The sequence below is a fragment of the Coregonus clupeaformis genome, chromosome 30, assembly GCF_020615455.1.
Source record: "Coregonus clupeaformis isolate EN_2021a chromosome 30, ASM2061545v1, whole genome shotgun sequence".
Classification (NCBI taxonomy): Eukaryota; Metazoa; Chordata; class Actinopteri; order Salmoniformes; family Salmonidae; genus Coregonus; species Coregonus clupeaformis.
The window spans coordinates 49472752-49487787 of NC_059221.1; the positions used below are offsets into that span (position 1 = coordinate 49472752).

Sequence of the window (15036 nt, forward strand, 5' to 3'; positions counted from 1 at the left end):
CCCCTAACGATCACCTATGAACCCCTAACAATCACCTATGAACCCCTAACCCTCACCTATTAACCCCTAACAATCACCTATTAACCCCTAACGATCACCTATGAACCCCTAACAATCACCTATTAACCCCTAACCCTCACCTATTAACCCCTAACGATCGACTATGAACCCCTAACCCTCACCTATTAACCCTAACAATAACCTATTAACTCCTAACAATAACCTATTAACACTCACCTATTAACCCCTAACAATCACCTATTAACCCTTAAACCTCACCTATTAACCCTTAACAATCACGTATTAACCCTTAACCCTCACCAATTAACCCCTAACCCTCTCCTATGAATATCTAACCCTCACCAATTAATCCCTAACCCTAACCCTCACCTATTAACCCCTAACCCTAACCCTAACCCTCACCTATGAACCCTAACAATCAGAAGGTGTGGTGTGCTTTTTCTCTTCCCCCTGACCCCTTTGCGTGGTCCTGTGTGTATGTGCACGCCTGCATTGTGTGTGTGTCCTGCTCCATATTCTCACCCAGCACCAGCTGTCTCTCTCGGGCGTGGAGATCTTCCAGGACCTGCTGGTGATGCTGTGTGAAGTCAGTGATGTCTGCATCGAAGAAGACAGGAGCGTTCTCCTTCTCCCTAAGCGCCATCAGTTTCTCCTTTAGCAGGTTGACCTGGGGCTCCAGAGAGGAGAGACGAGCTATCTCATCCTGGAGGGAGGGGGGAGAGGGGAGAGGGGGAAGGAGGAGAGGGAGGAGGGGGAGGAGAGGGGAGGAGGGAGGAGGGAGAGGAGGGGGGAGGAGAAGGGAGAGGGGGAGAGGGGGGAGGAAGGATGAGGAGGGGGGGTTGGGAGAAGAGGGGAGAGGGGGAGGAGAGGGGAGGAGGGGAGAAGGAGTGGGAGGGAGAGAGGGTGGGGGACGTGGAGGGGGAGGAGAGGAGGAGGAGTAGGAGGGAAGAAGGGGTGAGGGGGAGAAAAAGGGAGAAGAAAGAGAGAGTGAGACAAAGAGACAGAGCAGTCCCCTGTAACTCAGTTGGTAGAGCATGGCGTTCGTTTCCCACGGGGGCCAGTATGAAAATGTATGCACTCACTAACTGTAAATCGCTCTGGATAAGAGCGTCTGCTAAATGACTAAAAATGTAAACATTTAAATGTAAGCAGCAGAAAGCAAGAGAACAACGACAGGAAGAGAGTGTGACAGACGGCTGGAGAAAAAGACTAACACACAAACTCTCACGCTGTCACGGTTTCGGCCGAGACTGCTCCTCCTCCTGGTTCGGGCAGGCAAAGGCGTTCGTCGTCCCCGGAGTACTAGCTGCCATCGTTGGATGATTCCATGTGTGATTGCTTTTGTCTGTCCTTAGCACCTGTGTCTGATTTGTGATGATTACGTGTCCTATTAGTTCCCTGTGTTTGTATGGATTAGTTGTGTGTTGTTATTTCGCCTGTCATGTGTGTTTTCGTGTAGGGTTTTGTGTTCTGTGTATTTTACGCATGTTTTGCGTAATTGGGCATTATTCCGCCTCCTTTGTTTTAGAGGCCGTGCCTTGTTTTTGGGATCTGTCTTTATTAAACTTTTGGACTTAGCTTCGGTGTCCTGCGCCTGACTTCACCCCACATCCACCTCACAAGATGACAGAACAACACACCATTCTGGAGTCAGCAGGAGCAGTGGCGACATCCAGGTTGCTGGATGAACGGATACGCTTTCACGACATCTTGTTCCAGCAACTTGAGACCGCCATAGACGAAGTGTCCAGCAAGCTGAGTCGTTTGGTGACTAGGGAGGTGCCCACGCCATCACCCACTATCCCATCACCAACGGCCAGTCCTCCTCTCTCAGCACCGGAACCCAGTGGTATTCGGCTCTCGCTCCCGGGGGCATATGACGGTTCTGCAGCCGGGTGTCAGGGATTTCTGCTACAGGTGGAACTGTACCTGGCTACTGTACGCCCGGCGCCCTCGGGATACGAGAGCGTCTCCGCCCTCATCTCCTGTCTATCCGGCAAGGCGTTGGAATGGGCCAACGCCGAATGGAGGGGAATAGACGCCGCAACCATCACCTACGCGGAGTTTTCCCGCCGCTTCAGGACTGTCTTCGATCATCCACCGGAAGGTAAAGCGGCGGGAGAGCGTCTGTTCCACCTCCGACAGGAGAAGAGGAGCGCCCAGGAGTTCGCACTGGAGTTCCGGACACTAGCAGCGGATGCGGGGTGGAATGAGAGGGCCCTCATCGACCACTACAGGTGTAGCCTACGAGAGGACGTTCGTCGTGAGCTGGCCTGCAGGGACACCAACTTGTCATTCGACCAGTTGGTGGACATTTCCATCCGTCTAGACACCCTGCTGGCCACCCGCGGACGTCCCGAGTGGGGGTCGTCCATTTCGCCCTCCAGCACCTCCGAGCCTATTCCTATGGAGATCGGGGGTGCTGGCGCTAGAGAGAGGAGGAGAGGGAACCCGAGGGGAGCCATCCCCTGCACCACCTGCGGTCGTGGAGGGCACACCGCGGCCAGGTGCTGGGGAGGGTCTCTTGGGAGAGGTGACGACAGGCCGCGCACTGGGGGAGTCATTTCAGGTAAGCAGGCGCCCCCACTTACCCAGAGCTTTCTGTTGGTCACATGAATATTCCTGTGAGATTTCCACAGGTGGCACCTCATTCCCAGCATAAGGCGCTAGTAGATTCAGGCGCTGCTGGGAACTTTATTGATCGGGCATTTTGTGGTAGGTTAGGGATTCCCCTTCGGCCGGTAGAAACTCCGTTTCCTGTCCACACCTTAGACAGCCGGCCGTTGGGGTCGGGTCTGATCAGGAGGTCACAGCACCACTGACGATGACAACACAGGGAGGTCACGAGGAGATCATTCAGTTTTATCTGATTGATTCTCCTGCGTACCCCGTGGTGTTGGGACTTCCCTGGTTAAGCACCCATGATCCTACCATAGCGTGGCAACAGAGGGCTCTTATGGAGTGGTCTGCCCAGTGTGTAGGGAGATGTCTAGGTGTTTCCTTAGGGGCGACCTCGGTAGAGAGTCCGAACCAAGTGCCCGCACTGCGCATTCCCCCCTGAGTATGAGGATTTAGCACTTGCGTTCAGTAAATCTAGGGCAGCACGGCTACCTCCTCATAGACAGGGGGACTGTGCGATAAATCTCCAAACAGGAGCGGCTCTTCCACGGAGTCGTGTGTATCCCCTGTCTCAAGAGGAGACCGCGGCTATGGAGACGTACATGGCCGAGTCCTTGGCACAGGGATACATACGGCCTTCTACTTCCCCGGTTTCCTCAAGTTTCTTCTTTGTGAAGAAGAAGGATGGGGGATTGCGTCCGTGTATTGACTACCGTAGTCTCAATCAGATTACAGTTAAATACAGCTACCCACTGCCACTGATTGCGACGATGACGGAGTCATTACGTGGCGCGCGCTTCTTCACAAAGTTAGATCTCAGGAGCGCGTATAATCTGGTGCGCATTAGGGGGGATGAATGGAAGACAGCATTTAGCACAACCTCGGGTCATTACGAGTATCTCGTCATGCCATACGGGTTAATGAATGCTCCTTCAGTCTTCCAATCCTTTGTTGACGAGATTTTCCGGGACATGCATAGGCAGGGTGTAGTAGTTTACATTGACGACATCCTAGTGTACTCTGCTACACGAGCCGAGCATGTAGCCCAGGTGCGCCGAGTGTTGAGAAGACTGTTGGAGCATGACTTGTATGTCAAGGCAGAGAAATGCCTGTTCTTCCAGGAGTCCGTCTCCTTTTTGGGTTATCGGTTGTCCGCGTCTGGTGTGGAGATAGAGGTAGACCGGGTATCGGCCGTGCGTAATTGGCAAACTCCAACTACTGTAAAAGAGGTGCAGCGGTTCTTGGGTTTTGCTAATTACTACCGGAGGTTTATTCGGGGTTTTGGACAGGTTGCAGCTCCCATTACATCTCTACTAAAGGGGGGTCCGGTTCGTTTGCAGTGGTCGGCTGAGGCGAACAGGGCATTTGTTAAACTTAAGAACCTGTTCGTCTCGGCTCCCGTGCTGGCGCACCCGGATCCCTCTTTACCCTTCCAAGTAGAGGTGGACGCGTCTGAGACCGGTATTGGGGCAGTCCTGTCACAACGATCCGGCGCGCCACCTAAACTCCGCCCCTGTGCCTTCTACTCTAAGAAGCTCAGCTCGGCGGAGCGCAACTATGACGTTGGGGACAGGGAGCTGTTAGCCGTAGTTCAGGCTCTAAAGGTGTGGAGGCATTGGCTTGAGGGGGCTCAACACCCTTTCCTCATTCTGACAGATCACCGTAACCTGGAGTACATCCGGGCAGCTAGGAGATTGAACCCTCGTCAGGCTAGGTGGAACATGTTCCTAACCCGATTTGTTTTCAAGATCACCTACATCCCGGGGTCCCAGAATGCTAAGGCAGACGCCCTGTCCCGGCGGTATGACACAGAGGAGAGGTCTAACGAGCCTACTTCCATATTGCCGGAGTCTTGTTTGGTGGCTCCGGTGGTGTGGGAGGTCGATGCGGAAATCGAGCGGGCACAGCGTGCACGACCCTACTCCCCCGAGTGTCCTGTGGGGCGGACGTACGTTCCGCTCGAGGTTCGTGATCGACTTATTTATTGGGCTCATACATCACCCTCCTCTGGACATCCAGGTATTGGCCGGACCGTGCACTGTCTTAGCATGAAATACTGGTGGCCAACGTTAGCTAAGGATGTGAGGGTTTATGTCTCCTCCTGCTCGGTGTGTGCCCAGTGTAAGGCACCTAGACATTTGCCCAGGGGGAAGCTACATCCCTGCCCGTTCCACAACGACCATGGTCCCACCTCTCGGTAGATTTCGTTACCGATCTACCCCCTCCCAGGGGAATACCACCATTTTGGTCGTTGTGGATCGGTTTTCTAAGGCCTGTCGTCTCCTTCCTATGCCGGGTCTCCCTTCTGCCCTACAAACCGCTGAGGCCCTGTTCACCCATGTGTTCCGGCACTATGGGGTCCCCGAGGATATAGTGTCTGACCGGGGTCCCCAGTTCACCTCCAGAGTTTGGAGGGCGTTTATGGAACGGTTGGGGGTCTCGGTGAGCCTTACCTCGGGGTACCACCCAGAGAGTAATGGGCAGGTGGAACGTGTAAACCAGGATGTGGGTAGGTTTTGAGGTCCCATTGCCGGGACCGGCCGGAGGAGTGGTCGAGGTTCCTCCCCTGGGCAGAGATAGCCCAGAACTCTCTCCGCCACTCCTCCACCAATTTAACACCTTTCCAGTGTGTCTTAGGTTATCAGCCGGTCCTGGCGCCATGGCACGAGAGCCAGATCGAGGCTCCTGCGGTGGACGAGTGGATTCGGCGCTCGGAGGAGACGTGGGACGCTGCCCATGTCCATCTGCAGCGTGCCATCCGTCAACAGAAGGCGAGCGCCGATCGCCACCGCAGTGAGGGCCCGGTGTACGCACCGGGAGATCGAGTCTGGCTCTCGACTCGAAACCTGCCCCTCCGCCTGCCCTGCCGGAAGCTGGGTCGGCGGTTTGTGGGGCCCTTCAAAGTCCTGAGAAGATTGAACGAGGTGTGTTACAGGTTACAACTACCTATAGAGTATAAAAATATTAACCCCTCGTTCCATGTGTCTCTTCTCAGGCCGGTGGTAGCTGGCCCACTCCAAGAGGAAGAGATAGGAGAGACCCCTCCGCCCCCTTTGGACATCGAGGGGGTCCCGGCGTACAGGGTCCGGACTATCTTGGACTCCAGGCGCCGGAGGAGTGGTCTCCAATATCTCGTGGAGTGGGAGGGGTACGGTCCGGAGGAACGGTGCTGGGTGCCCAGGAGGGACATCCTCGATCCATCCCTCCTGACAGAATTCCACCATGGGCATCCCACGCGCCCGGGTCCGCGTCCTCCTGGCCGTCCCCGAGGCCGGGGTCGGCGCACGGCTGGAGCCGCGCGTCAAGGGGGGGGTACTGTCACGGTTTCGGCCGAGACTGCTCCTCCTCCTGGTTCGGGCAGGCAAAGGCGTTCGTCGTCCCCCGGAGTACTAGCTGCCATCGTTGGATGATTCCATGTGTGATTGCTTTTGTCTGTCCTTAGCACCTGTGTCTGATTTGTGATGATTACGTGTCCTATTAGTTCCCTGTGTTTGTATGGATTAGTTGTGTGTTGTTATTTCGCCTGTCATGTGTGTTTTCGTGTAGGGTTTTGTGTTCTGTGTATTTTACGCATGTTTTGCGTAATTGGGCATTATTCCGCCTCCTTTGTTTTAGAGGCCGTGCCTTGTTTTTGGGATCTGTCTTTATTAAACTTTTGGACTTAGCTTCGGTGTCCTGCGCCTGACTTCACCCCACATCCACCTCACAAGATGACACACGCAAAGGAATCTATCAGAGGAGGTCTTAGTATCCATGTCTAATCTATCAGAGGGGGTCTTAGTATCCACGTCTAATCTATCAGAGGGGGTCTTAGTATCCACGTCTAATCTATCAGAGGGGGTCTTAGTATCCACGTCTAATCTATCAGAGGGGGTCTTAGTATCCACGTCTAATCTATCAGAGGGGGTCTTAGTATCCACGTCTAATCTATCAGAGGGGGTCTTAGTATCCACGTCTAATCTATCAGAGGGGGTCTTAGTATCCACGTCTAATCTATCAGAGGGGTTCTTAGTATCCACGTCTAATCTATCAGAGGGGTTCTTAGTATCCACGTCTAATCTATCAGAGGTCTTAGTATCCACGTCTAATCTATCAGAGGAGGTCTTAGTATCCACGTCTAATCTATCAGAGGGTTCTTAGTATCCACGTCTAATCTATCAGAGGGGGTCTTAGTATCCACGTCTAATCTATCAGAGGGGGTCTTAGTATCTATGTCTAATCTATCACAGGGGGTCTTAGTATCCACGTCTAATCTATCAGAGGGGGTCTTAGTATCCACGTCTAATCTATCAGAGGGGGTCTTAGTATCCACGTCTAATCTATCAGAGGTCTTAGTATCCACGTCTAATCTATCAGAGGTCTTAGTATCCACGTCTAATCTATCAGAGGAGGTCTTAGTATCCACGTCTAATCTATCAGAGGGGGTCTTAGTATCCACGTCTAATCTATCAGAGGGGGTCTTAGTATCCACGTCTAATCTATCAGAGGGGTCTTAGTATCCACGTCTAATCTATCAGAGGGGTCTTAGTATCCACGTCTAATCTATCAGAGGGGGTCTTAGTATCCACGTCTAATCTATCAGAGGGGGTCTTAGTATCCACGTCTAATCTATCAGAGGGGGTCTTAGTATCCACGTCTAATCTATCAGAGGGGGTCTTAGTATCCACGTCTAATCTATCAGAGGGGGTCTTAGTATCCACGTCTAATCTATCAGAGGGGGTCTTAGTATCCACGTCTAATCTATCAGAGGGGGTCTTAGTATCCACGTCTAATCTATCAGAGGGGTCTTAGTATCCACGTCTAATCTATCAGAGGGGGTCTTAGTATCCACGTCTAATCTATCAGAGGGGGTCTTAGTATCCACGTCTAATCTATCAGAGGGGGTCTTAGTATCCACGTCTAATCTATCAGAGGGGTTCTTAGTATCCACGTCTAATCTATCAGAGGAGGTCTTAGTATCGACATCTAATCTATCAGAGGGGGTCTTAGTATCCACGTCTAATCTATCAGAGGAGGTCTTAGTATCCACGTCTAATCTATCAGAGGGGGTCTTAGTATCCACGTCTAATCTATCAGAGGGGGTCTTAGTATCCACGTCTAATCTATCAGAGGGGGTCTTAGTATCCACGTCTAATCTATCAGAGGGGGTCTTAGTATCCACGTCTAATCTATCAGAGAGGGTCTTAGTATCCACGTCTAATCTATCAGAGGGGGTCTTAGTATCCACATCTAATCTATCAGAGGTCTTAGTATCCACGTCTAATCTATCAGAGGGGGTCTTAGTATCCACGTCTAATCTATCAGAGGGGGTCTTAGTATCCACGTCTAATCTATCAGAGGGGGTCTTAGTATCCACGTCTAATCTATCAGAGGGGGTCTTAGTATCCACCTCTAATCTATCAGAGGGGGTCTTAGTATCCACCTCTAATCTATCAGAGGGGGTCTTAGTATCCACGTCTAATCTATCAGAGGGGGTCTTAGTATCCACGTCTAATCTATCAGAGGGGGTCTTAGTATCCACGTCTAATCTATCAGAGGGGGTCTTAGTATCCACGTCTAATCTATCAGAGGGGGTCTTAGTATCCACGTCTAATCTATCAGAGGGGGTCTTAGTATCCACGTCTAATCTATCAGAGGGGGTCTTAGTATCCACGTCTAATCTATCAGAGGGGGTCTTAGTATCCACGTCTAATCTATCAGAGGGGGTCTTAGTATCCACGTCTAATCTATCAGAGGGGGTCTTAGTATCCACCTCTAATCTATCAGAGGGGGTCTTAGTATCCACGTCTAATCTATCAGAGGGGGTCTTAGTATCCATGTCTAATCTATCAGAGGGGGTCTTAGTATCCACGTCTAATCTATCTGAGTCTACACAATACATCAACATCTCAGTACCCAGAGTTCACTTCTCACTTCTCATTACAGCTTTGTGTTCTTTTGCTGTTGTTACGAGCCATTTTTTACAAAATAGTAACATTTTGATTTTATTGCAATTAAATATTTATGGCAAACGCTGATTGCAACCTTCCCAATGGCAATGTGTTTTCTCTGTGGTGAATACAGAATAGAGAATATTGTTGTATGAATACTGAACGACACTGTATGAAGCGTTTCCCCTAGGATTGGTTTCAGCAGTGGGGGAAGAGTTAGTGGGGGGGAACACTGGTATGTGATGCAAAGCATGTGCGTCCCAAATGGCACCCTATTCCCTATGTAGTGCACTACTTTAGACCAGAGCCCTATGGGGGAATCGGGTGGCATTTGCGCCTCAGCCTTGGTCTCTTGTTATACAGAATAATAACTGAGCAGTGACTCACCTAACTAAACAGCTCTACAACAGGAGACAGGACAGGACCAACTAGCACACTACACAAGAGGTGGTCATCTCTCCACTGGGAAAGCCACTGGGGATGCAGGCTTTTGCTCCAAACCTACACGTACACATCTCTGTGTGTGTGTGTGTGTGTTTGTGTGTGTGTGTGTGTGTGCACAGATGAATCAGGTGTATTATATTAGGGTTGGAAATAAACCCTGCACTTGACAGACACACAGACGTATAGACAGACTTACATGGGTAACTGTAGACCTGTACTGTATGCAGACATATGGAAAGATACACAGTCAGACATGCAGACACAGAAAATACACACACACACAGAGACATACACTTCCCTCTCACACTCACACTCTCTCTCTCTCTCGCTCTCTCTCTCTCTCTCTCTATTTCTCTCTCTCTCTCTCTCTCTCTCTCTCTCTCTCTCTCTCTCTCTCTCTCTCTCTCTCTCTCTCTCTCTCTCTCTCTCTCTCTCTCTCTCTCTCTCTCTCTCTCTCTCTCTCTCTCTCTCTCTCTCTCTCTCTCTCTCTCTCTCTCTCTCTCTCTCACACCCCCCCCACCCCCACTCCTCACCCTGCAGCGCTCCAGTTGATGCTTCAGAGGTTCCGACTCTGAGGCCGGTGGCTGCTGGACCTTCAGCCAGTTCTCAGAGTTGACTACAGCTTGCTCCAGCTGCTGCCAGAGGTTATAGAAGGCCAGGATCTTGCTCTGGTAGGCCAGCCACTCCAGCCTCTCAGCCAGCAGGGCACAGAACCCATCCCAGCGAGTGTTGAGCTCCTCGGCTGCTTTCTGGATGTCATCAGCCCTCCTACTACCACCCTCTGGAGGGACAGACACAACAGGACAGATGTTACAGTCAATTAATGATCTATCCACCTGTCCGTCAGTCTGTCTGTCCGTCCGTCCGTCCATCTATCTATCTGCAGTGTCTTCAGAAATAATTCATACCCCTTGACTTATTCCAAAAAATGTCGCACCCATCTACACACAATACCCCATAATGACAAAGTGAAAACTTTGTTTGCACATTTCTTGAAAATGAAAATGAATTATCTCATTTTCCTAAGTATTCACACCCCCTTTGTCAATATATGTTAGAATCACCTTTGGCAGCGAATCTGGGTAAATCTCTAAGAGATTTCCACACCTGGATTGTACAATATTTGCACATTGTACTTTTTTTAATTCTTCAAGCTCTGTCAAGTTGGTTGATCATTGTTAGACAGCCATTTCCAAGTCTTGCCCTAGATTTCCAAAACTGTAACTAGGAACATTCAATGTCGTCTTGGTAAGCAACTCCAGTGTACACTATATATACAAAGGTATGTGGACACCTCTTCAAATTAGTAGATTTGGCCATTTCAGCCACATCCGATGCTGACAGGGGTATAAAATCGAGCACACAGCCATGCAATCTCCATAGACAAACATTGGAAGTAGAATGGCCTTACTGAAAAGCTCAGTCACTTTCAATGTGGCACCGTCATAGGATGCCACCTTTCCAACAAGTCTGTTCGTCAAATTTCTGCCCTACTAGAGCTTCCCCGGTCAACTGTAAGTGCTGTAATTGTGAATTGGAATGATCTAGGAGCAATAACGGCTCAGCCGCAAAGTGGTAGGCCACACAAGCTCACAGAATGGTACTGCCGAGTGCTGAAAAAGTGAAGGTTCTGGCTTCAGTAAGTCTGTCGACATCTTCTTACATCATTGCTAGAGGAGCTACGTTCACAAACAGTTCATGAAAATATTGTGGTTAAACTCAAATATACTAATTGACAAAAAAACTATTTTTTTGACAACATGTTTAAAAAAGGTATAAACTTCGTAAATGATATCATCGGTAGAACTGGTGGAGTTATGTTGCACATGCAGCTAACAAAAACATATGGAAATGTCAGCTCTATGTCACGGTTTCGGCCGAGGCTGCTCCTCCTCCTTGCTCGGGCAGGCTTCGGCGGTCGTCGTCCCCGGAGTACTAGCTGCCACCGTTGTATGTTTCATGTTCGTTTGGTTTTGTCTTGATGTTGTACACCTGTTTCCAGTTAGTGCTCATTAGTGTCCTATTTAGTTCTCGTTGTGTGTGTCAGGTGTTGTGTGTGATTGCGCTTCTGTTTGGTGTTCTGTGCTACGTGTTTCCCTCCGTTGTCTAGGAGAGGGTTTTTCACACATGTTAGTGCGCCTTTTGTTTGACGCCTGTGTGCGCCTTTATTTCGCCTCCGGGCTTGTTGAGCTCGTGTACTACGTGAATATTTCACTAAAGTCTTTTGGACTTAGTTTCTGCGTCCTGCGCTTGATTCCTGCACCACACCCACCTACAGCACCCTTGACACTCTACCCAAAATTACAACCAAATAATTGCAGCCTTACCGCAAAAATGGAAGAGGAAAGTGGAAGGGGGAGAAAGTAAGGAACTTGTCTGTCGGCCTTGCATTAAAGAACATAATTGGTTAAGGAAAACTGTGATAAATAAAAAAGTATACCAGTTTCATTTAAGGACCAAAGGATTGACAGCCGTCCCATATAGATTGCAAAATAGTTGGGAAGATATTTTTGACGTACCGATCCCATGGCATAGTGTTTATGAACTGATACGCAAAACGACACCGGATTCAAAACTTAGAATCTTTCTATTTAAATTATTATATAAAATTCTTGCTACCAATAGAATGTTATTTATATGGGGGATACAATCTTCCCAGCTCTGCAGATTTTGCTGCGAAGAGACAGAATCATTAGATAATTTGTTTTGGTACTGTCCATTTGTAGCTTGTTTTTGGACACAGGTCCAGGAATGGCTAAAGGATTGCAATATTTACCTGGAGCTAACCCTGCAGATAGCATTACTGGGTGATCTGAAAAGTCATAGTCAATCGATCAATAATATAATAATTTTAGCAAAAATGTTTATTTTTCAATTTACAATCTGTAGAAACAATGAGAATAGAAAGGTTCAGCACTTTTGTAAAACATCACAGTACAGTTGAAAAATATATGGCAAATAGAAATCCAATATGGATGGTGTTAAGAGATAGATGGGTGGTGTTGAATGGAGTTGAAGGATGGGACTAATAACAACTAACAACAAATAATAACAAGATAACTAATAATGTAAGCATACTGTGTCCATAATAAATAATAAGTATATAGGTTGTAGGTTGGGAGCTTTTGTGAAAGAGCACAGTTAGAAAGATATGCATATAGAAGCAAACCGGATGGACATCATGAAAATGATCGGAGAGGTTGATAGTAGAAGAAGTTCAGGAGAAAAAAACAAACAAAATATAATTATTGTAAAATTGACTGTGTCCATAAAATGTAGAGAGTAAGTATAAGCTGGAAGTAGAGGCCTAAGCATTGTTGTTCACTAGTTTACCCCAAGTAGGGAAGGGGTGGTGGGGTTGGAAAGTAATAAAGGGGAATATTTTTTTAAAAAGGATATGTATGTATATGTATGTATGTGAGCATGTATGTGTGTATGTATGTGTGTATATGTGTATATGTATGTATATATATATATGTATGTGTGTGTGTATGTATGTATGTATGTATAGATATACTGTGGGGGAAAAAAGTATTTAGTCAGCCACCAATTGTGCAAGTTCTCCAACTTAAAATGATGAGAGAGGCCTATAATTTTCCTCATAGGTAAACGTCAACTATGACAGACAAAATGAGAAAAAACAATCCAGAAAATCACATTGTAGGATTTTTAATGAATTTATTTGCAAATTATGGTGGAAAATAAGTATTTGGTCAATAACAAAAGTTTCTCAATACTTTGTTATATACCCTTTGTTGGCAATGACACAGGTCAAACGTTTTCTGTAAGTCTTCACAAGGTTTTCACACACTGTTGCTGGTATTTTGGCCCATTCCTCCATGCAGATCTCCTCTAGAGCAGTGATGTTTTGGGGCTGTCGCTGGGCAACACAGACTTTCAACTCCCTCCAAAGATTTTCTATGGGGTTGAGATCTGGAGACTGGCTAGGCCACTCCAGGACCTTGAAATGCTTCTTACGAAGCCACTCCTTCGTTGCCCGGGCGGTGTGTTTGGGATCATTGTCATGCTGAAAGACCCAGCCACGTTTCATCTTCAATGCCCTTGCTGATGGAAGGAGGTTTTCACTCAAAATCTCACGATACATGGCCCCATTCATTCTTTCCTTTACACGGATCAGTCGTCCTGGTCCCTTTGCAGAAAAAACAGCCCCAAAGCATGATGTTTCCACCCCCATGCTTCACAGTAGGTAAGGTGTTCTTTGGATGCAACTCAGCATTCTTTGTCCTCCAAACACGACGAGTTGAGTTTTTACCAAAAAGTTATATTTTGGTTTCATCTGACCATATGACATTCTCCCAATCCTCTTCTGGATCATCCAAATGCACTCTAGCAAACTTCAGACGGGCCTGGACATGTACTGGCTTAAGCAGGGGGACACGTCTGGCACTGCAGGATTTGAGTCCCTGGCGGCGTAGTGTGTTACTGATGGTAGGCTTTGTTACTTTGGTCCCAGCTCTCTGCAGGTCATTCACTAGGTCCCCCCGTGTGGTTCTGGGATTTTTGCTCACCGTTCTTGTGATCATTTTGGGGTGAGATCTTGCATGGAGCCCCAGATCGAGGGAGATTATCAGTGGTCTTGTATGTCTTCCATTTCCTAATAATTGCTCCCACAGTTGATTTCTTCAAACCAAGCTGCTTACCTATTGCAGATTCAGTCTTCCCAGCCTGGTGCAGGTCTACAATTTTGTTTCTGGTGTCCTTTGACAGCTCTTTGGTCTTGGCCATAGTGGAGTTTGGAGTGTGACTGTTTGAGGTTGTGGACAGGTGTCTTTTATACTGATAACAAGTTCAAACAGGTGCCATTAATACAGGTAACGAGTGGAGGACAGAGGAGCCTCTTAAAGAAGAAGTTACAGGTCTGTGAGAGCCAGAAATCTTGCTTGTTTGTAGGTGACCAAATACTTATTTTCCACCATAATTTGCAAATAAATTCATTAAAAATCCTACAATGTGATTTTCTGGATTTTCTTTTCTCAAATTTGTTTGTCATAGTTGACGTGTACCTATGATGAAAATTACAGGCCTCTCTCATCTTTTTAAGTGGGAGAACTTGCACAATTGGTGGCTGACTAAATACTTTTTTCCCCCACTGTATATATATATATATATAAACATGGGGGATTGGAAGTGATGCAGACAATTACATTAATGGAAGTTACAATCTATCTGCAATATTAAGCTGATCTCCCCCCTTTAAAGAAGTCCATTAAAAGATAAACAATGTGGTCGATTCCATCTTATATAAACTTCAATCAGGTTCTGGATCCTCATATATAATCCAAAGAACAGAAATAAGACAGCACTCCGGTAAATTAACGTATATTTACATATTTTTATTGCCGCACAAACGTTTTGGGTATGAGCCCTTCTTCAGCGTGCAAGGCAATGGCAATCAATGTCACAACAACAAGTTATCTTCTTCCCTATTATAAGTTTATCAAAGTGTTTATGAGATATATTGATGACATGGAGGATGCCATCCATTACATTTACGTCAGAAAAAGAACGTGTTTCCTTTTTGGATGTTTTGGTTAGGAAAGATGGTAATGGCCTGCACACTGAGGTGTATAGAAAATAAACAGATAGAAATACCTTTCTTCATCTCAGCAGTTATCATACACCTTCATTACAAAACAGTTGACCATATAGCCAACTCCTTCGCATTAGGTGCATTGGGTGACTCTGATTCATCATTTGATGTAGATGCCAAAGATTTATGTGAACGATTCAAAACAAGAGGGTGTAAAGAAGACTTAGTGAGTAAGTCAACCACGTCAAAGGACTCCCTCTCCTCCCCCTCCTCCCTCTCCTCCCTCTCCTCTCCTCTCCTCCCTCTCCTCCCTCTCCTCTCTCCTCCTCCCTCTCCTCCCTCTCCTCTCCTCTCCTCTCCTCCCTCTCCTCCCTCTCTCCCTCTCCTCCCTCTCCTCTCTCCTCCTCCCTCTCCTCTCTCCTCCTCCCTCTCCTCCCTCTCCTCCCTCTCCTCTCCTCTTCTCCCTCTCCT

At 47.8% G+C, this 15036-nt stretch overlaps 1 protein-coding gene across 6 annotated transcripts in view; it reads right to left on the reverse strand.

Annotated features, from left to right (window-relative positions):
• The window catches only part of dmd (dystrophin), a 278483-nt gene that overhangs the window by 117898 nt on the left and 145549 nt on the right, over nucleotides 1-15036 (reverse strand). For all 6 annotated transcript variants that reach the window (XM_045209630.1, XM_045209633.1, XM_045209631.1 and 3 more), the window contains exons 20-21: nucleotides 9548-9795; nucleotides 544-724 (exon numbers count right to left, since the gene is read on the reverse strand). In XM_045209630.1, the coding sequence (XP_045065565.1) occupies nucleotides 544-724; nucleotides 9548-9795 (429 nt within the window). The remainder of the gene's footprint in view (nucleotides 1-543; nucleotides 725-9547; nucleotides 9796-15036) is intronic.